This window comes from Fonsecaea nubica, assembly GCF_001646965.1.
Source record: "Fonsecaea nubica strain CBS 269.64 chromosome Unknown Scaff52, whole genome shotgun sequence".
Taxonomy (NCBI): Eukaryota; Fungi; Ascomycota; class Eurotiomycetes; order Chaetothyriales; family Herpotrichiellaceae; genus Fonsecaea; species Fonsecaea nubica.
This window is the reverse complement of record NW_019173725.1, coordinates 200,584-219,934: the sequence shown is the minus strand read 5'-3', so window position 1 is coordinate 219,934 and position 19,351 is coordinate 200,584. Positions and strand designations below refer to the sequence as shown.

Genomic DNA, 19,351 nt, shown 5'->3' with positions numbered 1-19,351 from the left:
TATTTTTTGCGCTGGATGTGCCGCTCTTGTGTGACCGAGTAGAGAGTGTCACAGGCGTGACGGTACACTCAAACATATACAGAGAGAGTGAGAGAGAGAGAGAGAGAGAGAGAGAAAGAGAGAGAAAGAACGTGTTCTAGAGTGTCGACCGAGAAAGCGAGATCAACCTCAACCTCAACCTCGACCCCAACGACCTTGAACATTACCGCGGGGGAAAAGGGGAGATCTGCCATGTCATGACAACGCCCCAGTCGCCTCGAGCAGGTCGACGTCTGATATATGGAAGGGGAAAAGTCCGTTGCGTCAGTCGAGTTCTGGTCGGGCGCCTTTGGGCAGATTTGATTTCAACGATAAGTCCCGGTGAAGGTCGGGGGTGTGGAATCACTCATTCTCAACGACTTATGCAGTCGACATCTCGACAGAACGAAGGACGCACGACGGGTCATGTCTTGTACGCTGGCCATTCAGGTTGGCCAAAAACCAACGACGACGGCGAGAAACGGGCATAGGTGGAAACGTGGTAAAGTAGTAACAGGACATTCATTTCCTTTATGGCTCTGTTCAATAGGCAATAGTACAGCACCATCCCACTCCAGGGAGCAGCACTTCCGTGATAGGATCGTCAAAGCTTCTCGTCTTGTCTCGGCATCTTCATTTTCTTCGGTGCCCTTTTCATCCTCGTTCAGCCAAACATCTCGTCAAAGACCATAAATCTCACCGACCAAGTCGAGCCGTGGTTGATGACGCGTTGGCAATGTGCAAAGAAGCCCCGAGTCCAATTGACCTTGTCACAAGGAAAAATTTACAAATTCTTTCTTATGGCGGCCTCGAGAGCGTGCTTGTTGGCACCGACAACCTCGGCGACCTTCTCGCCGTTCTTGAAGATCATGAACGTGGGCATGGCGCGCACGCCCAGTTCCTGGGCGACATCGGGGACTTCGTCCACGTCAACCTTGTAGAAATCGACCTTGTCCTTGAAGTCGTCCGACTCGGAGAACTTTGCGACTTCGGGGGCAATGACTTTGCAAGGACCACACCAGGTGGCGAAGCAGTCGAGGACGACAAGCCTGTCGGCAGGGGCTTGCACGATCGAGGTGTTGTACGAGGATTTGCTGTGGATGGGGTTAACACCGTACTTTTTGGCAGGTTTGGGAGCATTGCGAGCTTGCTCCTCACGCAGCTTGGCTTGATGGTAGGCTACGTACTCTGCAAGGTTGTGGACGACCATTTTGGACGATGATTGAGAAAACTGGGTGGAGTGTGTGGTAGAGAAAGAACGGGTCAAGGCAGTTGTTCTAGCTTGGAGGGCGGATTGAGGTCCAAGTAACAGGCGCTGGAAGTTGATGGAGGAGCGGATTGAGGCGGCCAGCGTGAAGATTATATAGAGAAATAGAACTGCGCAACGGAGGATTTGTGAGGCTGAAGGAATCTAAGCTGGGGAGGGGTTGGACGGTTCGGCTGGACTGGACGATGAATGGTGTAAATGAGATAAAGGGGGGGTAGCGGGTGGTGGATGGTTGGCGGTGGAAGGGCGAAGAGTGAGTGAAAAGATGACGCGATTAGAAATCCAGATGAACAAGTTTACCGTGTAGCTCCTCAGTATTTGAATTTTTGGAGACGAGGAACTCGGGGGGGAGTCAGTGAGAGAGAAAACAGCGAGGGATTCCGTAGGCACCCATAGGCAGAGCCCGAATGGATGACAATTGTTGACGTCATCACGTACGCAACACGTGATTAAGCGATTGGCGGATTATCGGTTACTCCGAAGCCCGGACAAGGTACTCGGCGACACGGCGCTTGATATTATAATTGCCTCGTACCTTGTAGTGTTTCCTAATACGGAATACCTTGTATTTCGTAATTCCACCCCGAGTCCTGCACAAGACACCTCGCCGTGTCCAGAGTCCAGGTATACATACATGTAGGCCGATTTCAACACTTACCAAAGATGCTAAGTCCGTCAGTCGTGGTTCAACCCCCATCGTAGCGGACTGTCATCTCTTCGGCAAATCAATTGCTTCATTCCGCAGCTATATACCCACGCTCTCTTAGCCAGACTCTCTCCTCCCGCTAATTGTAATTCAAATCATGTTCCGCCAGAGAACAAGGCAAGTGCTTTGTGTCCTCCATTATAAAAAGAAAACTAATGTTAAAAGAGCGATCTGGGGTATCAATTTTTTGCATCGTGAATGTCATAGGAATAATCACCGTCCAGACGGTGATCCCCCGCGGTCGACAATTGGGATTTTACTTCCACAGGCCAAAATATAGAAATTGGACAAAGGAAATGGAAAAGGATAGTGTTCTGTTGCTTTCGACACAGCTGTTGTCACTCTGGCGGTGGTAATGGAAGCTGCTCTCGCTGTGGTGGTGGTACACTCTGAGAAACGCTGGCACTTCGGGGTGCACTCTCCGACTGGGTTGAGGATCGTCGAATGTCCAGTAACCTTGCGCTGCCAGCACTGATATGCTTCGCATGGCCTTTGTAGTCCACGCTTCTGGCGCGTAGGAGTGTAGGTTCCTGTGTTTCCACTCCCCCAGGTTCGCCTTCTGCAAGTTCGCCTTCGTCCTCCACATCCGAGCTAGCTTTTCGAGATACGTCCAAATCGTCCTTGCCTGTCTCCTTGAGCAATCCTTCCTTCGACCTTGCTCGAGTGGGTTGCCGAACCACGGTGGCTTGGCGGGCGATCCCGGCGTGCCATCTCTCGTCCGCACCTTGGGCAGCTGGCATGTGAGGCATGTCGGGAACGGGGCTTTGCTGGCGCTCCCGCTCTAGATCGATGACATTACTGCTTGCTCTGCGCCCCGCAGAAGCCACCGAATCTCGACGCCCACTTGGGCCCCGGGACAACTTGTTTAGGTATTCGTCGTTGGCGAGGTCGTCGTCTTCTGGTTCGAAAGACCCAGGAATTGATTGCGGAGGAATCGAGGACTGGCTTTGTCGGAGTGGGTGCCCCATACCGCCTGAGAGCCTCTTGGGAGGCTTTCCTGATAGCCAAGACCCTTCCGAGTCAACAGAAGCCAGGGATTGGGACAAGCCCGCGCCCGAGGCGGTCCCGCCCATCTCAATGTCACCACCTTGAGGATGGCGACCTTCCGCTGCCGCATGATCCAGTGCTGCATTACTCGAACTGGTGGCTAGACTTCGATTGTCCAAAGTCCCTGATACCGAGTGTCGCGGTTGCCTAGATCCCTGAGCTGCTTGTGGGCTAGCCATCACTTCTGGGGACTGAACACGAGAGTCTGGAGGCGAAATGGGAAGTTCGGGCAGATCCTCGCGGAACTTGGACATGGTTCTTCGTGGCACCGAAGAGGAGTCGGATTTTCTAAACGTGCGCGGAACCACCACGGGTGGAAGCTGTTGCTTTCGTGCAGCAAACGACTCGCGTGATGTGTTCGAGAACTCGGACGGTGTGCTTCGACCACGGTCAACATTGCCGCCTTTTCGTCTCCCTCCACGCCTGAAAAAGCTCGTCCAGGAGCTGAGCTGTTGATTGCTTTGGTCCGAAGCGCGTCGATCAAGCGATCCATATTCTGGAATGTCTGGTGTGATTTCGCGAGCGAGTCCACTCGTTTGAGAAAGACTTTGCCGATCAACAGGCCCTTGCGTTGGAGAGGTAGGAGGGGAAATTGTAGTCGCCTGAGACGCTTTCTCCTCGGCCCTGGCTTGAGCTGCGGAAACTGTTCGAAGAGGCGATTTGATCGGCACTGGGGGTTCTTCATCTCCCTCGTGGAGGAACGATTCTTGTGTGAGATCGATATCTTGCTCATCTTCGAATGGATTTCTAATTTGCTGCACGGGCCGAGCTTGTAGGCTTCCTGGATCTGCAAATGGATCGGTTGATTGAAGCGCAGAACTTGGGGATTTGCGTGCGACAGCGGATTGCGACGTTTCTCCAGCATTACCAAAAAGCGCACGACCCCTTCTTTCAATGTCCTCGTCGGGGACTATGAGGACATCATTGTTTGCGCGGCGACCACGCATTTCCTCCTCGCGCTGCCTATCAGCCTTTCGTTGAAGCTTCTTCTCCAAACGGGCACGGTCGGCCTCCTTTTTCCTTTCCTTACGTTTTCGATCCCTCTCCATCAACTCTCTCAAGCCTCCTGCGTCGAGCTCGTCCGCTAACTCATTTATCCTTTTCCTCGATGAGGGGTCCTCCTCTTCTATGGCTTGCTGCACCGAAGGTTTTACTCTTGCTGGTTGCTTTCCAGCCGAAGGCCGTGGATTTGCCACGTACGTAAGCGTGGGTCTGGGGCTCAATGCTGCCAGGATCCCGATCTTAAAAGACGCTTGGTTGGAAAGGTCTTCAGACTCTTGGATTGTTTCCGGCAGCGGCAAGGACACCTCTGACGTCGGTCGTTGAAATCTTCTGTTTAGATCACCCGGAATCTGTTTGGTGTCTCGTCGAAGTGGCCCAGACCCGGAGTATGTGGTTGGCCTTTTCAAGTTCTGGATTGGCGAGCTCATGGCACGCACCTCCCTCTCACGAGCATAGTCCTCGGCCTTTCTCTTGCTTGACTTTCTCCGGTGAAGTGTCGGATCGTAACCTGGGCGTCTGGCTAACAGAGTGGGAGCCTGCGGCAGTGCCGTGAAATCTTCAGGGCCAATACTTGTCTGTGACATTGGATTGTGAGAATAGATGTCACTCCTTTGAAAGCCACCACCTGCGTCGTAGGAGGCCTTTTTGTAGCCGAGTGACTCGGGTGTGGGTACGCTGATGGGTAACGTCTGGGCTCGGGGGACATTCCTGGGATGAGAAGGAAGTCGCTGTTTCGAAAGCCTTCGAGGCTTCTCGTCTTGCCCGCGTTGACTTGCTGTGCGGCCCATGGTAACAATTTCTTGAGAAGAGCTTGTATTTGTTCGGGGCCGGAGATCTGTTCGTGTTTTCTCCAAAAGTGAGTGTCGTCCTTGGTCTTCGCCTTGAGTCGCTCGGCCTTTTTTGCCTCCACCAAATGGCCAAAAGCCCATGCTGAGCCCAGCGGTACCAGATCAGAGGACTGGAAGGGGGAGGAGTGTGGTTAAGGGACAGAGCTGAGTCGAGGTGGAGGTTCGCAAACCCTGAGTAGAGACATCAACGACGACCCGACTGGCGCACGACAGGGATTTCAATGTAGGAGTAAGGAGTCAGGGCTGTTCGACCAGCCGTGGCACAGGCGGTTTCGAAAAGGTGATGTTGTTATTTCAAACTCGATTGTCATAGGGGCGGCAACGCCACGCAGTCGCGGTCGCAATGCTCTGTTGTCCTTGACGAGAGGGACAATCGGATGGATGATCGGTACGTCGAGACAGGTTGATTGATAATTAATTTATGGAAAGGCGAGTACCGAAGGGTGAAATGGGCGTTTGAGATAGAGCGGGTGATGATTCGTAGAACAACAATAGAGAGCGCTCTGTGCTGGGCAGCTTTGGAATGAGCGTGACCTGAACAATGGTGGAAAAACGTGGTAGAGGAACGAAGCGAGGCAACTGGGACGCAGGTGCTTTGCTGGTCTGGCGGATGGCGAATGGATCAAAGCAGTGCAGAAGTGCCAGTGACGAATGGTGACGATGATGTCGAACGATGAGCGAGTGGCGGGCGCGGCGGCAGTACACAGTAGGGGACCGACCTCCTTAGAGGCATGCAGGTGCTAAAAAGAAAAACAACTGGAGGCGAAGAGCAAGTCTGTTGGCAGGTTAAGCTACGGACTACGAGTATTTAGTCTTGCAGACGGGGTAGCCCTGAGGCGTGTTTGGTCGGCATGCTACTGAGAACTGTTAGGCGATCGATGCGGGCTGGAGTGGGGCACATTGATGCCCATGGTGCCCGTGGCGCCCGTGGGCCATGGCAGAACTGAAGCCCACAATAAGCCCATCCATCAGCCAACAGCCGCACCGTTTCAGGGAGGCACCCGAGCGCCCCCGGGGAGGGGTATCGCAGCCACCTAACTGCCCTACCACGCCTACCTACCAACATGCGCCTCTCTCGAAACCTCCTCCGTCACCTGCCACTACCTACTCGAAAAGACCGGGCACTGGAGCCAGTGATGATCCTCTACCCGTACGAAACTAGTTTTTCGCTATTAAGTGATCCGTTGAAAGTCGATGCAGATCACGCGTGGGAAAGTAGGTCATTTGCATCACAGCTATTGTTATTTCAAGGTGCTCCATCAGAGATCAACCTCATCTGCATGAAGCGGGAATCACAACAGATCTGGCACCTCGCATTGGTCAACCACCATGATCCGGGGGATATTACTCCAATCATTCGTGGCCGCCTGTGCCGACCAGTGCGAGGGCTCAAAGGCTCTTGCTCATTGAATTCATCTCCTCTTCTTACTCGTACAGCTTTGATTGAAGCTAACTTGGTGCCAGGAGCAAAGTTTTACTGCTCTCTCCTTCTTTCTTCCACAGTCGGCGCTCGTATGCCAGATTGGTTCTTTATGGCAGCCATGGTTAATCCCTTCAGCCAGGATACGAGGTTCCAATTCCCCGTGGCCAGGGTGTACGCGACGGGAAGCCGACAGGAAGTCAGGGGACGTCTTGCTGACATGCAAGGAACACGGCAGACGTTAAGGCACAGGTACAACCGTCGCCCTGGAGTGTACAAAGCAATGCCACGAGTCACAGCAGTTATTCCTGTCAGCGTGTCCATGCAGCGAAAAAAAAAGCCCCCGAGACTGTTGTGGGAGCGCGGGGCAAGAGGAAGCCAAAGCGGACAAATCAAGAGCCTCCTCAGCACAACAAACCTACCATCGCACTACACCCGTGGTGACTCTCCAAAGGCGTGAAGAATCATGCATCCGTCCCAGTTGTTCCTCTCAACCTTTGCGAATGGTTGTCTGCCAGCTTGCAAGGCCAAAATACGCGTTGATTCTTGTTTGCTACGTCGATGACGTCTACCAGGGGTGGTTGGCATCTATTCCGTATATTCCCTGCTTTGCGTCCCTAAGCCACCTGCAACGGACTTTGATAGCTTGACAAGACCGTCCAGGTACCCGAGCCAAGTCTCTCTTCCAAGTCGAATGGACCTCCAATCCCTGCCTAGCTGACTAGTTCTAGCTGGTAGCCGGTTCATGGATGCGGCGTGCGTGGCCGGTTCCTGCATCTGATCGCTTCCTTTCCAAGCGCATGTCTCAGACTCGACAACCCTGCCTGCTTCTCGACACAGCGGATGATCTATTTCGGATATCCTGACCAGTAATCGCTATCATTCTTGCCGGGCCTTACCTGCACGACTCCCGCATTCGGCGCCTTGGAACCATAGAGTATTGATGCATAATATCCGAACGAGGCCGGAAACACAGCGAGAACGAGGAAGCAATCGAGGGGCCGAGGCAGGAGTTAGAATCCGGTTTGGGGGCCACGGGGAACGCCATTTGTCCTGCACCTCGAACAAGAACTCGAAGCTATGTGTGTAACTAGCGGGTGTGGCGCCTCACCACCGGAGCATTTTCAGCCGCCAGTGGCGCCGACCTTGTGTCTGTCCTTGTCGGCAATCTTTCGATCGGCGAGTCAAGGTACGCGTACGAGGTACTTGGTATCCCTGCTGTCAGGTCACAGCAATTCTGCATGCGGAAACGGGTTTCCAACCGTATGTCGCAGTTTCACCCAGAGAAAGTGCTCGTGCTCATGGCCCAAAGACAGTTGGTGTTTATGCATTTAGGTTTGATCAATCAATCTCCAGACAATGAATAGTATGACTTTTCGAGATCGCACATATGCTGATAGATCGAGACTCCGGGAGATGGTACCGAGATGAGCGATGTCGCCGTGGCCTACTCGTAATCTTACTTTCACTACCTCGCACTTCTCTCCCACTAGTCGACTCTCATAGTCTGGCCTTATTCTCGAAAACTTCGTCCACCAATTTCACGGCTGCTTTGGAGCAACCATACGACGACTGATACCCGGCGCCTGTATAGCGTCAGTAACAAACGCGACATGGCCCTGCGTCGGGAAGCTGGAGTGGAACAGAACGAACCCAGCCATGTTATGGAGATGGGTAGGGAATGTTCATGTCAAAGAGACCGGCTTCCGGCTCGAAGGAGGGCAAAACACAAGGGAACGGGACGTCACTATCACTTACCGCCTGCACCGTAGTTGTGAACCGTCCAAACACCGTTGATTTTCTCCTTTTCAATTCTTGTTCCTCCTTCCCGCACGGGTCTCAGACCGACGCCATGTCGGATTATGTCGAGGTGCTCAATGCCCTTGCCTCCAGTCAACTCGGGGCAGATGGCGACGCATCGTTTCATGATCCTGATTGCGAGATTCGGATCGGGCTGTGACTCCCAGTTTCCTTTTTGATAACAACCACCCAAAATAGTCCCGCCACCAGCTGCCCGAGTCATGATATAGCAGGCTTCATCTGGGCCGTCATCGGTTCCGGACGTTCCATACATTGCGGGCGCTGAGTTCCTGACCACAACAATCTGGCCTCGCGCAGGAACAACCGTCTTGTCTTCAACACCACCGAGTTTGGCCGCAGAAAGTCCAGTACAGTTGACAACAAGATCGGCCGGGCGTCCTGAGTGATGGATGCCAGGGTCGGCCGCGTCGGCAATGTGTTTAAACACAGCTCGCTTGACAACAGCCCCATTCTTCAGACATTGGGATACGAGCCATGGCAGGTATATTGCGGTGTTAATACAGACAGACGTGAAGCACGTGGCGTTGTCTATCCCCGGCTGAAGCTCCGACTTTGGGATTTCGCGAAACTGATAAGGCCGGAAGTGAGCATCTCAGTCGAGGTAAGAGGGACTGTATCGGATACAGCGACTCACATCGTCGAAAAGAGTGCTGAACCATGGGTCAGGCTTGACCAGGTCAGCAAACCACGCAGCCGTAGCTGAGGAGACGTCCTTTTTCCGGTTATAGATCTCTGTTCTCTGGAAGTGGACGCCTGCCTCGGGATGGTTCTTTGCCAAGTCAAAAAGTGGCTGCCAGGTATTCCTATCCCACTCTTCTGCCGGCGTCCCCTTTGCTGATACCCTGTTGTTTCATGTTTCAGCGAGAGTGTGACATTTCTGTAAGGAGATAAGGTTTCGACTCACGGCATATAATTTGCGCCAGCCCAGGGCGAGGCATATTCGATGTCGTAGTCCCCAGGCATATGCTTTGCAGCAATTGTGACCTTGTATCGTGGATTTTGGGACAACAGGAAGGCTGTGGTCAGGCCAGCAACACCCGCTCTGCATGTGCGTTAGGCTACGCTCGTAGTGAGATGGTTGAGTCACCTGTGCCTACCCTACGACGACAATGTTTTTGTCACTCATTGTGACTGGTCGTAGCTGTCAGTGAATTGAACCTAGGAATGCAAAGACAGGCAGAAGGGCCCAGTAGTTCGGATCCTATTGTTTGGGAGCCCAGTAATAGGAGTTCTGAATAGGTCAGTTTCTGCCGCACTGGTGTAGCCGCGAGGATAAGGTAAACAATATGATGGATGAGGACCCTCCAAGTCGAAGAAGATTTTCCGAGTCCTGCACCTCAGCCTTCTCTTTTAAGACAGTGCCATCTCTCATGCATCTTCTGAAAAAAGACAGCAGAAAACTACTCCTAGTGTACTCACAGGGCGTCCAGACCTTTAGACGCAGGAAAAACATACGGAGAACGCAGCTTCACAAGAGTTTTGCTTGCACCTTGACACCCACACACACCCCCACCACTTCCTCAGGTACAGCTTCTGTCACTTGTCAAACCACGATAACCAGGCCTTATCAGTTAGTGTCCGCCAACCTCCTTGCCTAGCCCTTGCAGCCCCTCCTTCAATCGCCGGAGACGGGCGCCCTTTTACCCGCTTGGGCAGCTTAGGCGACGGCCATTGCCAGTTCCACTCATTTCAGAAGGTAAGCCGCAGCCAAACAAGCAGGCCATGTTTTGAGTTGCACTGCTTGACTGTGTCCAGCGTGGCCCCCCCTCTCCCCAAAGCCTAAGTGGCATCCTGTGGGCAATTGGGCAAGACCGCCTTTATCCCCCTAGTTACTGCTGTTTGACGTGGTCTCAGCAATCATCAGGAAACCCCTAGCAGGCGACCACTTTGTCGATTTCAACTCTGCCTCATTTTGCAGGCCCCTTGTCATGTCGTTGTGATCATCCACCACCTCTTTCTCCTCTCTTTCACCTCTTCCAAATGCTTGGGTCAATGGATCGGGCTCGATCATGGCTGACCATGCATTCACACAGCTTCCCAGCATGGTTCGAAAGCCCAAGGCTGTATGGCCCGGCCTGGCCAAGATGGGCATGTACCAGAAGCAGATAGCAGGCGACGGTATAGCATCGCTCTCTTCCCTTATCTCATTGCCTCTTTCAGTCTGACTCGATCCCAGGCAATTGTCTGTTTGCATCTCTCTCCGACCAACTCTACGGGACTCCGGCAAAACACCCCGAGATACGTGCAAGTATCATTGACCACATGCGAACCTATCGTCCGCTTTTCGAACAATATGTCCATAAAGATGACGTGCAACAACGAAGGACTCTCCGTTCTGCTACATTGGCCTCTCGCCAGGAGCCAGAAGACGCGTTCGAGGAATATTTGTCTCTCATGTCACGGAGCGGGACCTACGGCGGAGAGCCTGAGCTGGTAGCCTTTTGTCAGGTCTTCGACCAGGATGTCACAGTGCATCTCCCACGTATCCAGAATTTCGACAGAGATTCGATTCTCTACACGAACGAGCACCGAGGAGAGCCCGCTTCTGTGACACCACTTCACATCTGCTATGGCGGAGATGAGGTCACGCGAGCACACTACGACTCAGCTCGAAGCAGGGATGGTTCCACTCCACGGCACAAGAACAGCCCTCTTCTCAAACCCCAAGACACGTCTCGCAACGCCACTGTTAGCTCGCCTTCGCCACATCTCCTCCTCAGTACTAGAGCGATCCGGAGCGGCAAGGCGGAACTATCATCTGAGTTCATCCAGGACTTCCTGCAAAAGAGCAAGAGAGACACAGAGAGCAATGTGGACCAGCTCAGTGACAAACACCGCGCCCGAAGTCCTTCTGTAACCTCATCTCAACGCAGCTCGAGCTCCAAGAGATCATTGGATGAGGACGGAGAGCCTGTTCGTGCCAGCAAAAGGGCAGATAGACGGAAAAGCACCAGGAGGCGTGCAGATATGGCTATTGTGGTCTGTGACCCAGACAATGAACTCTCCCCGTCAATGCCAAATGGCTCGCCCGGTACGGATACACCACCAAGCACGCAAGACACGGAAACATCCGCGGACATGCCGGCTCAAGAGAATATCCATTCCACGATCAAGGCCAAGCCTCTTGCAACGGAGGAAGGCACTGGCCCTGAAACTGTTGCCGACCCTGCGAAGCCACCACCGAAGAGTCAGCCTCGCATCTCATTCAGTCTCGTCAGCAACAAAGCAGTAACTGCCTCCGAGTCGTCCAGCTCAAGATTGATGTCGGTTGCCGAGAGGCCTAAACCGACATTGCGAGCATAGGAATTGTACCGGAGTACAGGTTGAGGTCACTTGTCCAACAGTCTTGGTGAGGTTGTTCTGCATAGCACGGGTTGGCCTGTTTTGATACCCCAGCATAGCATAGCGTCGGCGGCACATGGCACATTACAAGAATTTCGGTCAGGGAATGGGCCCTTTTTAGAGATCAGACCGTGGTTAAGATGCCAAATGATTGATGAGAACAATGGACTTAGTTTAGTAGAAACAATCATCGCTCAAGGGCATGAAGTAAAGGAAAGCAGCCCTTTGGATGATGGCTACCAGTCTTCTAAATTTCCGCGTAATAAGCGGGCAATGTGAGCCACTTGAACAAACAAATCGAGTTCAGGCTTCCATCATACCCAAAGCTCCGTTGAGGGTCATGTTTGATTACAGACCCTGAGGAAGGATTTCGGCAGAGGTTGACGGGCTCTTGGCATACGTGTGGGTTACCAGCTTCCACCTGTTACTCTGTCCTCCAAAGCAGCTCGGCAGCTTCCCCTTTGTTGTTGTGGCCTGCGATGCGCACTTAGATTCTGCTGGGTTTATTCACTACTTCTTGTTACAACCCTCGCAACAGGCTACAGACTACTCGGGAGAGCATCCCTTCACCACCTCAGCCTCCCTAAGACTCTCACGCTCGAGCCCTGTGCAAGCTGCGCCTGGGCCATCATCATGGACTTCTCCAACATATTGTACGTTTTCCAATTTACAGCGGGTTTATGCCGTGCGCACTGCTGGTAGTGTTTTACGCTCTCGTGCTAATTACAGTCTGTAGCCGACTGGTCAACCTGGTCGTGGGAGCGATTATGGTCTTGGGAGGTATGAAATGAGTCCAATCTCGTCACCGATGCAGCCGTCAAGCACTCATACTAACAAGGCAACAGGAATCAGCCAGTTCATCCCTATTGGATTGTCGGTTTTGCCCTCCGTCAACGTTTTGCGCGGATACTAAACATACGGTAGTCGAAGTATCATTGTGGGCATCTACGTGATCATCTTTGGATTGGGTATGAAAGAGACTGCTTCAATATCATGCTCTTGGGAAAACTGACTGGATACACAGCTATCGCCGGGCTGGAACTATTACCGCAAGTTCCACCGTATCTGCCCAAATACGCCAGCTTTCTATTTTCCTTCCTCGGTCGCGGCATCTGTCAGTCCTCCTAGCTCCCCCCTCGACTGGAGATCCTAACATTGCGCAGTCTACATCTTCGTTGGTTGCATCATTCTCGAGGGCCACGTTTTGCGAATTATTGCTGGTACCATTGTTGCTGCGATTGGCGTCGGTTACTGCGCGCTGGAGTTTGCACCCTCGATTGAGCCACCGTCCAACATGCGTGACGCGGATGCTGGTTGGGGCGCTGAACAGGTCTAAGGTCCCACAGATGCAGATTGTCGATTCAGGACCAATCGTTGTCACGGTCAATGTATTTTAATGTTGGTCAAGTTTTGGTCTGGTGGGCTGGCAGGTAGGTGGTGATGCCAGATCAGCAATCATCGGCAGGCGAGGAGTGTGAGGATAACCCTCGGAGTCATTAGAGTGATTGTTGTGGGAGCAGAAAAGGGGTGCACAGACGGGCCTGGAATATACGATCAGGCGCTTATGGTGGTGGTGCTGTTGTCCAGGCTCTTGCGGTGTTGGTATTCTCCAAGCTCTGACATACGGGTAACGGGATCAAGGATAAGCAGAGCCACTGTCTAATATGAAATCGAATTCGACGACGACAATCTAGCCATAGGAATTGCCGAGCAGACGCTCGAGTGGCCAGGTTGTCGTCTTGATGATGTTTCAAAAGTTCAAGTATTGACTACACTGCAGTAACTACGCTGGCTGTCGACAATCTCATAGTCAACTATTTCCAGTCCGTCAAGTAAATTGCTCTGCTCCCAAGACGTTGTCATTCACGAAGTTCGAGAAAACCGTCTTATGTGACATGCCGCCGCCGCCTTCCGGAAAAGATCTGGGGAGCGGGATCCAGATTCATTCTCTCCCCCCCTGAATTCCTCAGCTTTGTTCGTGTGCCTTACACTCCTGCTTCGTGCGCAGCAATTTGTCTTCGTCCACCTGAGCTATGGAACTGTTCGAGATGTTTATCGGACACCTTGAACCTGGCGATTGTCAACCAGTGGTTTCTCGGTGGAGGCGCCATTTCACAGATTCAACAATGCAACTCAGCCAAAGTCTCATGCCGTGAGGAGTCTGATCACTATTCTGTGCTGTCAAGGGGCATATCGAGGGATTGCTTGGCTCAAGTGAGGCCCTCACACACAGGCCCTACGTGGCAAGAACAACCTGTATACTTCAAGCAGCCTCCCCCTCAAGAAAGAATGACAACCCGAGACTTGGGAAGAGGGGGACCCACATTCATTGTTCGGGTATTTGCAGAGGGCAGTGCATGTCTTCTTATGATACAAGGAATGCAAAGAAGATAACACAGACAGTGCGCGCGCCCTTGCAGAAACCTGTCCCCAAACCTACGTATCGGGACATCCAGCTTGCTTTCTCACAAAAAGGGGCAGGTACTGAAGGCTTGTCACAGCATGGACAAAGAGACTACGCCATGGAGGCGGTGACAGAAGAGATTATGCCCGCCTGAGACATGGATGGGTTCTAAGGGCAGAGCGGTAAGTGGCTCTGTCATGGGAATGCTGATCACAAACTTGGAACGCAGCGTGGACCAGGGCAACGATGGGACCACATTACATCTGCAGATGTCTTCGATAATCCCTTGTTGTCACAAAGGCTCTGTCGGGTATAAGTTCCCTCCCGTGTGTCTGCTCTTTATCGTTGCTCTTTGTCAGTTTCTACAATCCGGTTTGCAAGTAAACCCTTGCGCGCCACAATCTCCGTCCAAGGCTGAAACTGTTTGCAACGGGATCTAAGGCAGGACCACAATAGAAGGAAACCTGCGTGCTATGGACGGGACAAAGCAACCATCAGATGCCGGTGCGGCCATCTCTACAAATACCGATCAACCTCTCCATCAAGATGGATGCCCCTTTGTCGATCACGAACCACAGAGTCCATCGAAGACATCACCAAATACCGTTCAACGCAAGAAGCATTGCGCCTGGTGCAATATGGATGCGTATTACGTTGCGCAAACCCGTCCAGGCGACACTGGCCCGGACGATTCACGGGCTTCATCTGTTTCGGATGAGAATCGCCCTTCACCATGCTACACGACATTCTCCGGAGTGACGCTTGATCAGACAGGGCGCGGGCAGCTGTCTGAATTCCATGGCCTTGAGAATGACGGGACGGTAGAAGAATGGAATGAGGAATGGAAGGCCGTGGCGAATGAGGTTGGGGGATCTGAGGTGCGTCTTTTATCCGAGCTTTCGATATCAATCACTGACATACCCACCCTGTTAGAAACTGGAATCTCGTGTCAAGATTGGTCTTGCAGCCGTCCGGATCAGAGTCGGGAATGACCATCTGCAAGGCTTTGAAGGACAGACCGCAGAGCTGTCCGGTTTTCGCTTGTCTCAAGACCTGGTCATCACCTGTGCTCATTTCACAGACTGGAGTCTCCCGGGGAACAAGGTCGAATTCTACTTGAATGGCCAGAATGGCATTTGCGAAGCGATACAAGCAAGGAAGTCTAGAGCAATTGGTAAGTCTTCATCCGCAATGTCACAACCACATATGCACCACTGACCGGGTCCTAGGTCACAAAGGTCGTTTGACACTCCACCTCTGGGCCATCCACGAAGCATGGGACATTGCTGTTTTTCGAGTCACAGGCTGGCCAGAAAACAACAGCAAGCTGTCCGTTCTCACGAAACAGGACATCTATTCGGTTGCCCCGGAGGAATGGGGCCAGTTGAAAGCCGGTTCAACGGGGCGATTCTGGTCAATTGGCTACAATCTTGCTGTCAACATGGAGGAACTACGCGAACGTTTCGCAGAATTCCTCTCGAGACGTCAGCAGGACGAGAAGGCGGAGATCAGCCAACGCTATGTAAGTCACAATCTCCAACCCATCGGCTTCTTATCTGATTCTGTCTCGACAGGAGTTCAACGATGCGAATCCACCCGGGATTGAGTTTCTTCAAGCGAACAGACGGACTATCAGCTTTGGTATGAAGATGGGAATTCCATCCCAAACGAAAGAACACCAGGCGTGCGCTGAATTGAGTGCATGGTACGGACGATCAGGCTCAATGGTTTGCGCTGAGAAAGATGGGAGGTCGGTCGTCATCGGCATTGGTAAGTTGCGTTCTACGTCGTAAAAGGGGAAGACGGGAGCTGACAGAAAACCCTACCAGTCCAAGGAGGCGAGCAGACCTCTGACGGCAACCTGATCATGTTGTTCAACACGAACATGCAAGAATGGTGGACTGCCGCCACTGAGCTGGGGAATAGCGCAGGTGCGCAGGACATCAGCAAGCGAGTCGTCATGCGTTAGATGGTGTTATCAGCAAGGCCGACACCTGAGAAAAGGTGGCATCTCGTCCATCAGACAGAATCTCTTTTGGGAACAGCGGTCAAAATTGGGTCAAGGATCAAGGAATGCTGGATGAGGAAATGAGCGAGGGCGACGTGGTCTGAACACTAGCACACCACGTGCACACTAGTCAGCAGTCTCTTGCCATCATCGGCTAGTACTATTCGAGTAGTCTCTAGGCTGGATGCCTCGTAATACGAGGGTACAATGACACTATCCTATTCTTCACGTGACTCATCGCCGCGCGGCCACGTGACTTAATTTTATCAATATCAGCCAATCACAAGACAGGTGTTTGATATTACGCCAGCACCATGCGCGGAGTGGGTGTCGCGCCTCATGGAATTCCTCCCCCTCGACTGCATCTGTGCCGTCACTCTCCCTCTCTCAGAGGTTCCTGGGGTATTGGTTTGACATGGGTAAATGCGGCTTCTCGACTTCTCGCCAAATCGCTCATTCTCCTATCCAACTTGCCGAGTCACCTCACTATCACTTGTGAAGCCCCCGATATTTCAGCTCAGAGCCCACCGTCTGAATCAACCGGCTCTCTCCAGTGCTCTTCGTCTTACCAACACCACTTTCAACAGTTGCCTACATTCGTCCTGGGTAGGACGCTTCCCTCATACCTAGCCAACCCCGTCAGAATTGGCCATCTCATCGGTCCTTGGATCTCTTTCTGGCGGATTTGGCTACTGTTCTCGCCTCCTTATCCCTTCGATTGTCGCTTTCCCCTGAATGGCGTGTGCCTCCTGCTAACAAGGCGCCCAAAATTGGATCGGCATGTTGGCAGTACGCGGTGCTATGGACCCTTTGCGCCGTCGCACCTCCTTTGGTTCCGACGAAAAGAGTTTGATGCGTCAACCCTCTGCCGAAGACATCGATGCTGCTCATCAGCTTGTGTCGTCTGCACTGGGTGAACGTCATGGTTCCCACCTGACCCATGAAAATAATGCGGGTGATATCGCCCTCCGCCGTCTTCCTCTGGGCCAAACCAGTCACAGACCAGAATCCTCTGAAGCACCGCTATCATCCTCAGTTGAACACGCCGAGCAGAGAGGAGATATTCCGGGTCTGGGTCAAGTCTGCAGGTATGCCATCTTTGCGCGAGTACGCCCACGTCCTGATGTCAACTCGCTTCGCGCTGGTGTTGTCGCTAATATAGCTGTAGCAATTGCGGAACGACCAAGACCCCGTTATGGCGACGGTCTCCCACCGGACACACCATCTGTAATGCTTGTGGGCTCTACCTGAAGACGCGTAACGCTCCCAGGCCCACAAACTTCAAGCGTCCAAACTCAGCCGCCCCTCCTGAAAGTCCTCGCCAGAGAATTACGGCATCTCCAACCGCTTCAACAGTATCGGCATCAGCACCAAGCCAGCCCTCGAGCGTTCCATACCGAGCTCCAGAGCACATCACTGGCTCGTGTCCAGGTAGAGGGGAATGTAACGGAGCAGGCGGAGCCGAGGGCTGCGGAGGATGTCCTGCGTACAACAACAGAGTCGCTAGAACTGCTAATACGTCGGTGGTACCCGACTTACCGGTCGAAGATGGGAACGACTCGCAGAGTGAGGCTGGTTTGGGAACGAGCCCAAGCGCAACAAGTCCTGCCACTCAACAACAGCCGTCTCCCGGGAACGCATCCTTACTCGTTGCGTGCAAGAACTGTGGGACGACCGTAACCCCTCTGTGGCGTCGCGATGAGCAAGGCCATCCTATCTGCAATGCGTGCGGCTTGTATCATAAATTGCATGGGTCACATCGCCCAGTACAAATGAAGAAGTCGACGATCAAGAGGCGGAAACGAGTTGTACCGGCATACCCCGAGGTTCTCAAACCAGCCACCACTACTTCTCAACACCACCCGTCGACTTCGCCAGAACCGGCTCTACCAGCAGATGCCCGAGAGCCAATCGCCATCGACAACTCACCCGCGCCCAAGAGGAGACGACCCCCTCCTACAGTGGATTACACCGGATACGTTCCCCAAACCCACCTGGACGAAGCTCCGCAGGATGCGAACGAGGACTATGCCTCTCGACTTCAACGTGCAGCTATTGCGGCAGGAGGCATGCAACTTGACCCCGCACTGGTGGAGGCCGGTCGCCGGCGTCAGGAACAGGATGCCACAACAGCGCAGCCATCCGAAGACAATGAAAACGAGGTGAACGAGCGGGATCGCGCGGTCTGGAGAGCAGAAAGAAGGGCACAACTGATGCGTGAAGCAGAAGTTATGAGGGCGGCACTACGTGCAAAAGAACGCGAGATTGATGATCTCACTTGACGTCGATGACGTGTTCAGGTCCGCATATCCATGCAGCCCTGTTGGTTTATTGTCTATGTGACTCCATGTGGACAAATTTTGGGGACTATCAAAGAGAATTTGGAATGATTTTAACGAATACTTGTTGCACAGCAAGGCGCTGGAGGAAAATTCAGTGGTTTTGCGAAGAGGCATACAGGGACGAACGAAGGCCAGGTTTGGGGCGACATTCGAGTATGCGACACAGTATGCGAACCATCGTGCCCTCCAACACTCACTCGACGCTTCTACACCCAATATATCTTCCCTTCTCATAGGTCAAGTAGGGTTATGCGGTACTGGGTACTGGGTATAGAAGTCCATTTTTGGGCTGGGCCACAAATCGCGGATACGCATCCTCGTTATGTAGGATCCAAAACAAAAGACCATGTATCTCTGCGCCACTCCTCACTTGACTGATCATAAGACTCCCTGGTGATGAGACGAGTCGGTATCCCATTCGTATTCGTATGCCAGACAGAAGCCTTGCCTTGCCATGACGATGTCGGATCTCTGCCCTCTCCATTTTTCCCCGTTCGCCTTTTCTGATGAGCGAGGAGCTGTAAGGTGAGGTAAAAAGGTGCACGGTGCCACAACACCACAGACACCAAACATCCAGCAATGAAGAGTGGAGGCGTGGAGGCGTGGAGGCGTGGAGGCGAAAGTCTTGGGTCCATCACAAACCACCACACGAACGATCAATCATGCTGCGTGGTGGTGTTTTCCATCGAGGCTGAGGGAATATGTGCGGGTAGTTTCGGACCCTGAGCCAGAGCCAGATCCAGAGCCAGCAGAATGGGGGACGGCGGAGGGGAAGAGGGAAATGACCATGTCCTCTTCTCCCGGTGCCGGTGCCGGTGATGGCGATGGTGATGGTGCCACAGCTTTGTCTGTTCCCTTTGTCCACTTCGTCTCCTCCGCTATCCATCCAGATCTGATTCGTCCATGGTTGAGAATCGCGCCATCGCTCCAGAGCTGGCGGCATCAAAAATGAGCTTCGACTTCGAGTTGGATTCTCCATTCAACCCGGTTGGGTTGGTGTGATTTCGCGTGTCCTGGTGTTCGTGTGTGTCGTGCCTTGGCAAATCCGGGCAATCCGGGCCATCCATGTCCCATGGTCTCAGCTCATATCAGTTTGTTTCGATCAACCACTTCGCAGCGTCCAGTT

The 19,351-nt window shown here is 52.9% G+C and overlaps 7 protein-coding genes across 7 annotated transcripts; 4 read left to right on the top strand and 3 right to left on the bottom strand.

Annotated features, from left to right (window-relative positions):
* Positions 1-802: 802 nt before the first annotated feature.
* Positions 803-1,228, bottom strand: AYO20_07481 (thioredoxin; the record flags this gene model as incomplete). The annotated part of the gene is made up of 1 exon (XM_022645766.1): positions 803-1,228. The coding sequence occupies one exon, from the start codon at positions 1,226-1,228 to the stop codon at positions 803-805; it is 426 nt and encodes a 141-aa protein (XP_022498331.1).
* Positions 1,229-2,329: 1,101 nt separating this feature from the next.
* AYO20_07480 (hypothetical protein) lies at positions 2,330-4,828 on the bottom strand (the record flags this gene model as incomplete). Its single annotated transcript, XM_022645765.1, has 1 exon — positions 2,330-4,828. The coding sequence occupies one exon, from the start codon at positions 4,826-4,828 to the stop codon at positions 2,330-2,332; it is 2,499 nt and encodes an 832-aa protein (XP_022498330.1).
* A 2,980-nt stretch (positions 4,829-7,808) lies between these two features.
* AYO20_07479 (hypothetical protein) lies at positions 7,809-9,255 on the bottom strand (the record flags this gene model as incomplete). The annotated part of the gene is made up of 5 exons (XM_022645764.1): positions 7,809-7,894; positions 8,067-8,697; positions 8,764-8,971; positions 9,034-9,171; positions 9,227-9,255. 5 exons carry the CDS (start codon positions 9,253-9,255, stop codon positions 7,809-7,811), a joined length of 1,092 nt encoding a protein of 363 aa, XP_022498329.1.
* An 883-nt stretch (positions 9,256-10,138) lies between these two features.
* Positions 10,139-11,432, top strand: AYO20_07478 (hypothetical protein; the record flags this gene model as incomplete). The annotated part of the gene is made up of 2 exons (XM_022645763.1): positions 10,139-10,247; positions 10,306-11,432. The coding sequence occupies 2 exons, from the start codon at positions 10,139-10,141 to the stop codon at positions 11,430-11,432; spliced, it is 1,236 nt and encodes a 411-aa protein (XP_022498328.1).
* A 672-nt stretch (positions 11,433-12,104) lies between these two features.
* Positions 12,105-12,807, top strand: AYO20_07477 (hypothetical protein; the record flags this gene model as incomplete). The annotated part of the gene is made up of 6 exons (XM_022645762.1): positions 12,105-12,124; positions 12,208-12,251; positions 12,317-12,344; positions 12,396-12,439; positions 12,496-12,585; positions 12,635-12,807. 6 exons carry the CDS (start codon positions 12,105-12,107, stop codon positions 12,805-12,807), a joined length of 399 nt encoding a protein of 132 aa, XP_022498327.1.
* A 1,706-nt stretch (positions 12,808-14,513) lies between these two features.
* On the top strand, positions 14,514-15,844 carry AYO20_07476 (hypothetical protein; the record flags this gene model as incomplete). The annotated part of the gene is made up of 5 exons (XM_022645761.1): positions 14,514-14,753; positions 14,809-15,049; positions 15,105-15,397; positions 15,450-15,645; positions 15,705-15,844. The coding sequence occupies 5 exons, from the start codon at positions 14,514-14,516 to the stop codon at positions 15,842-15,844; spliced, it is 1,110 nt and encodes a 369-aa protein (XP_022498326.1).
* An 840-nt stretch (positions 15,845-16,684) lies between these two features.
* Positions 16,685-18,165, top strand: AYO20_07475 (hypothetical protein; the record flags this gene model as incomplete). Its single annotated transcript, XM_022645760.1, has 2 exons — positions 16,685-16,971; positions 17,052-18,165. 2 exons carry the CDS (start codon positions 16,685-16,687, stop codon positions 18,163-18,165), a joined length of 1,401 nt encoding a protein of 466 aa, XP_022498325.1.
* Between the last annotated feature and the right edge of the window lie 1,186 nt (positions 18,166-19,351).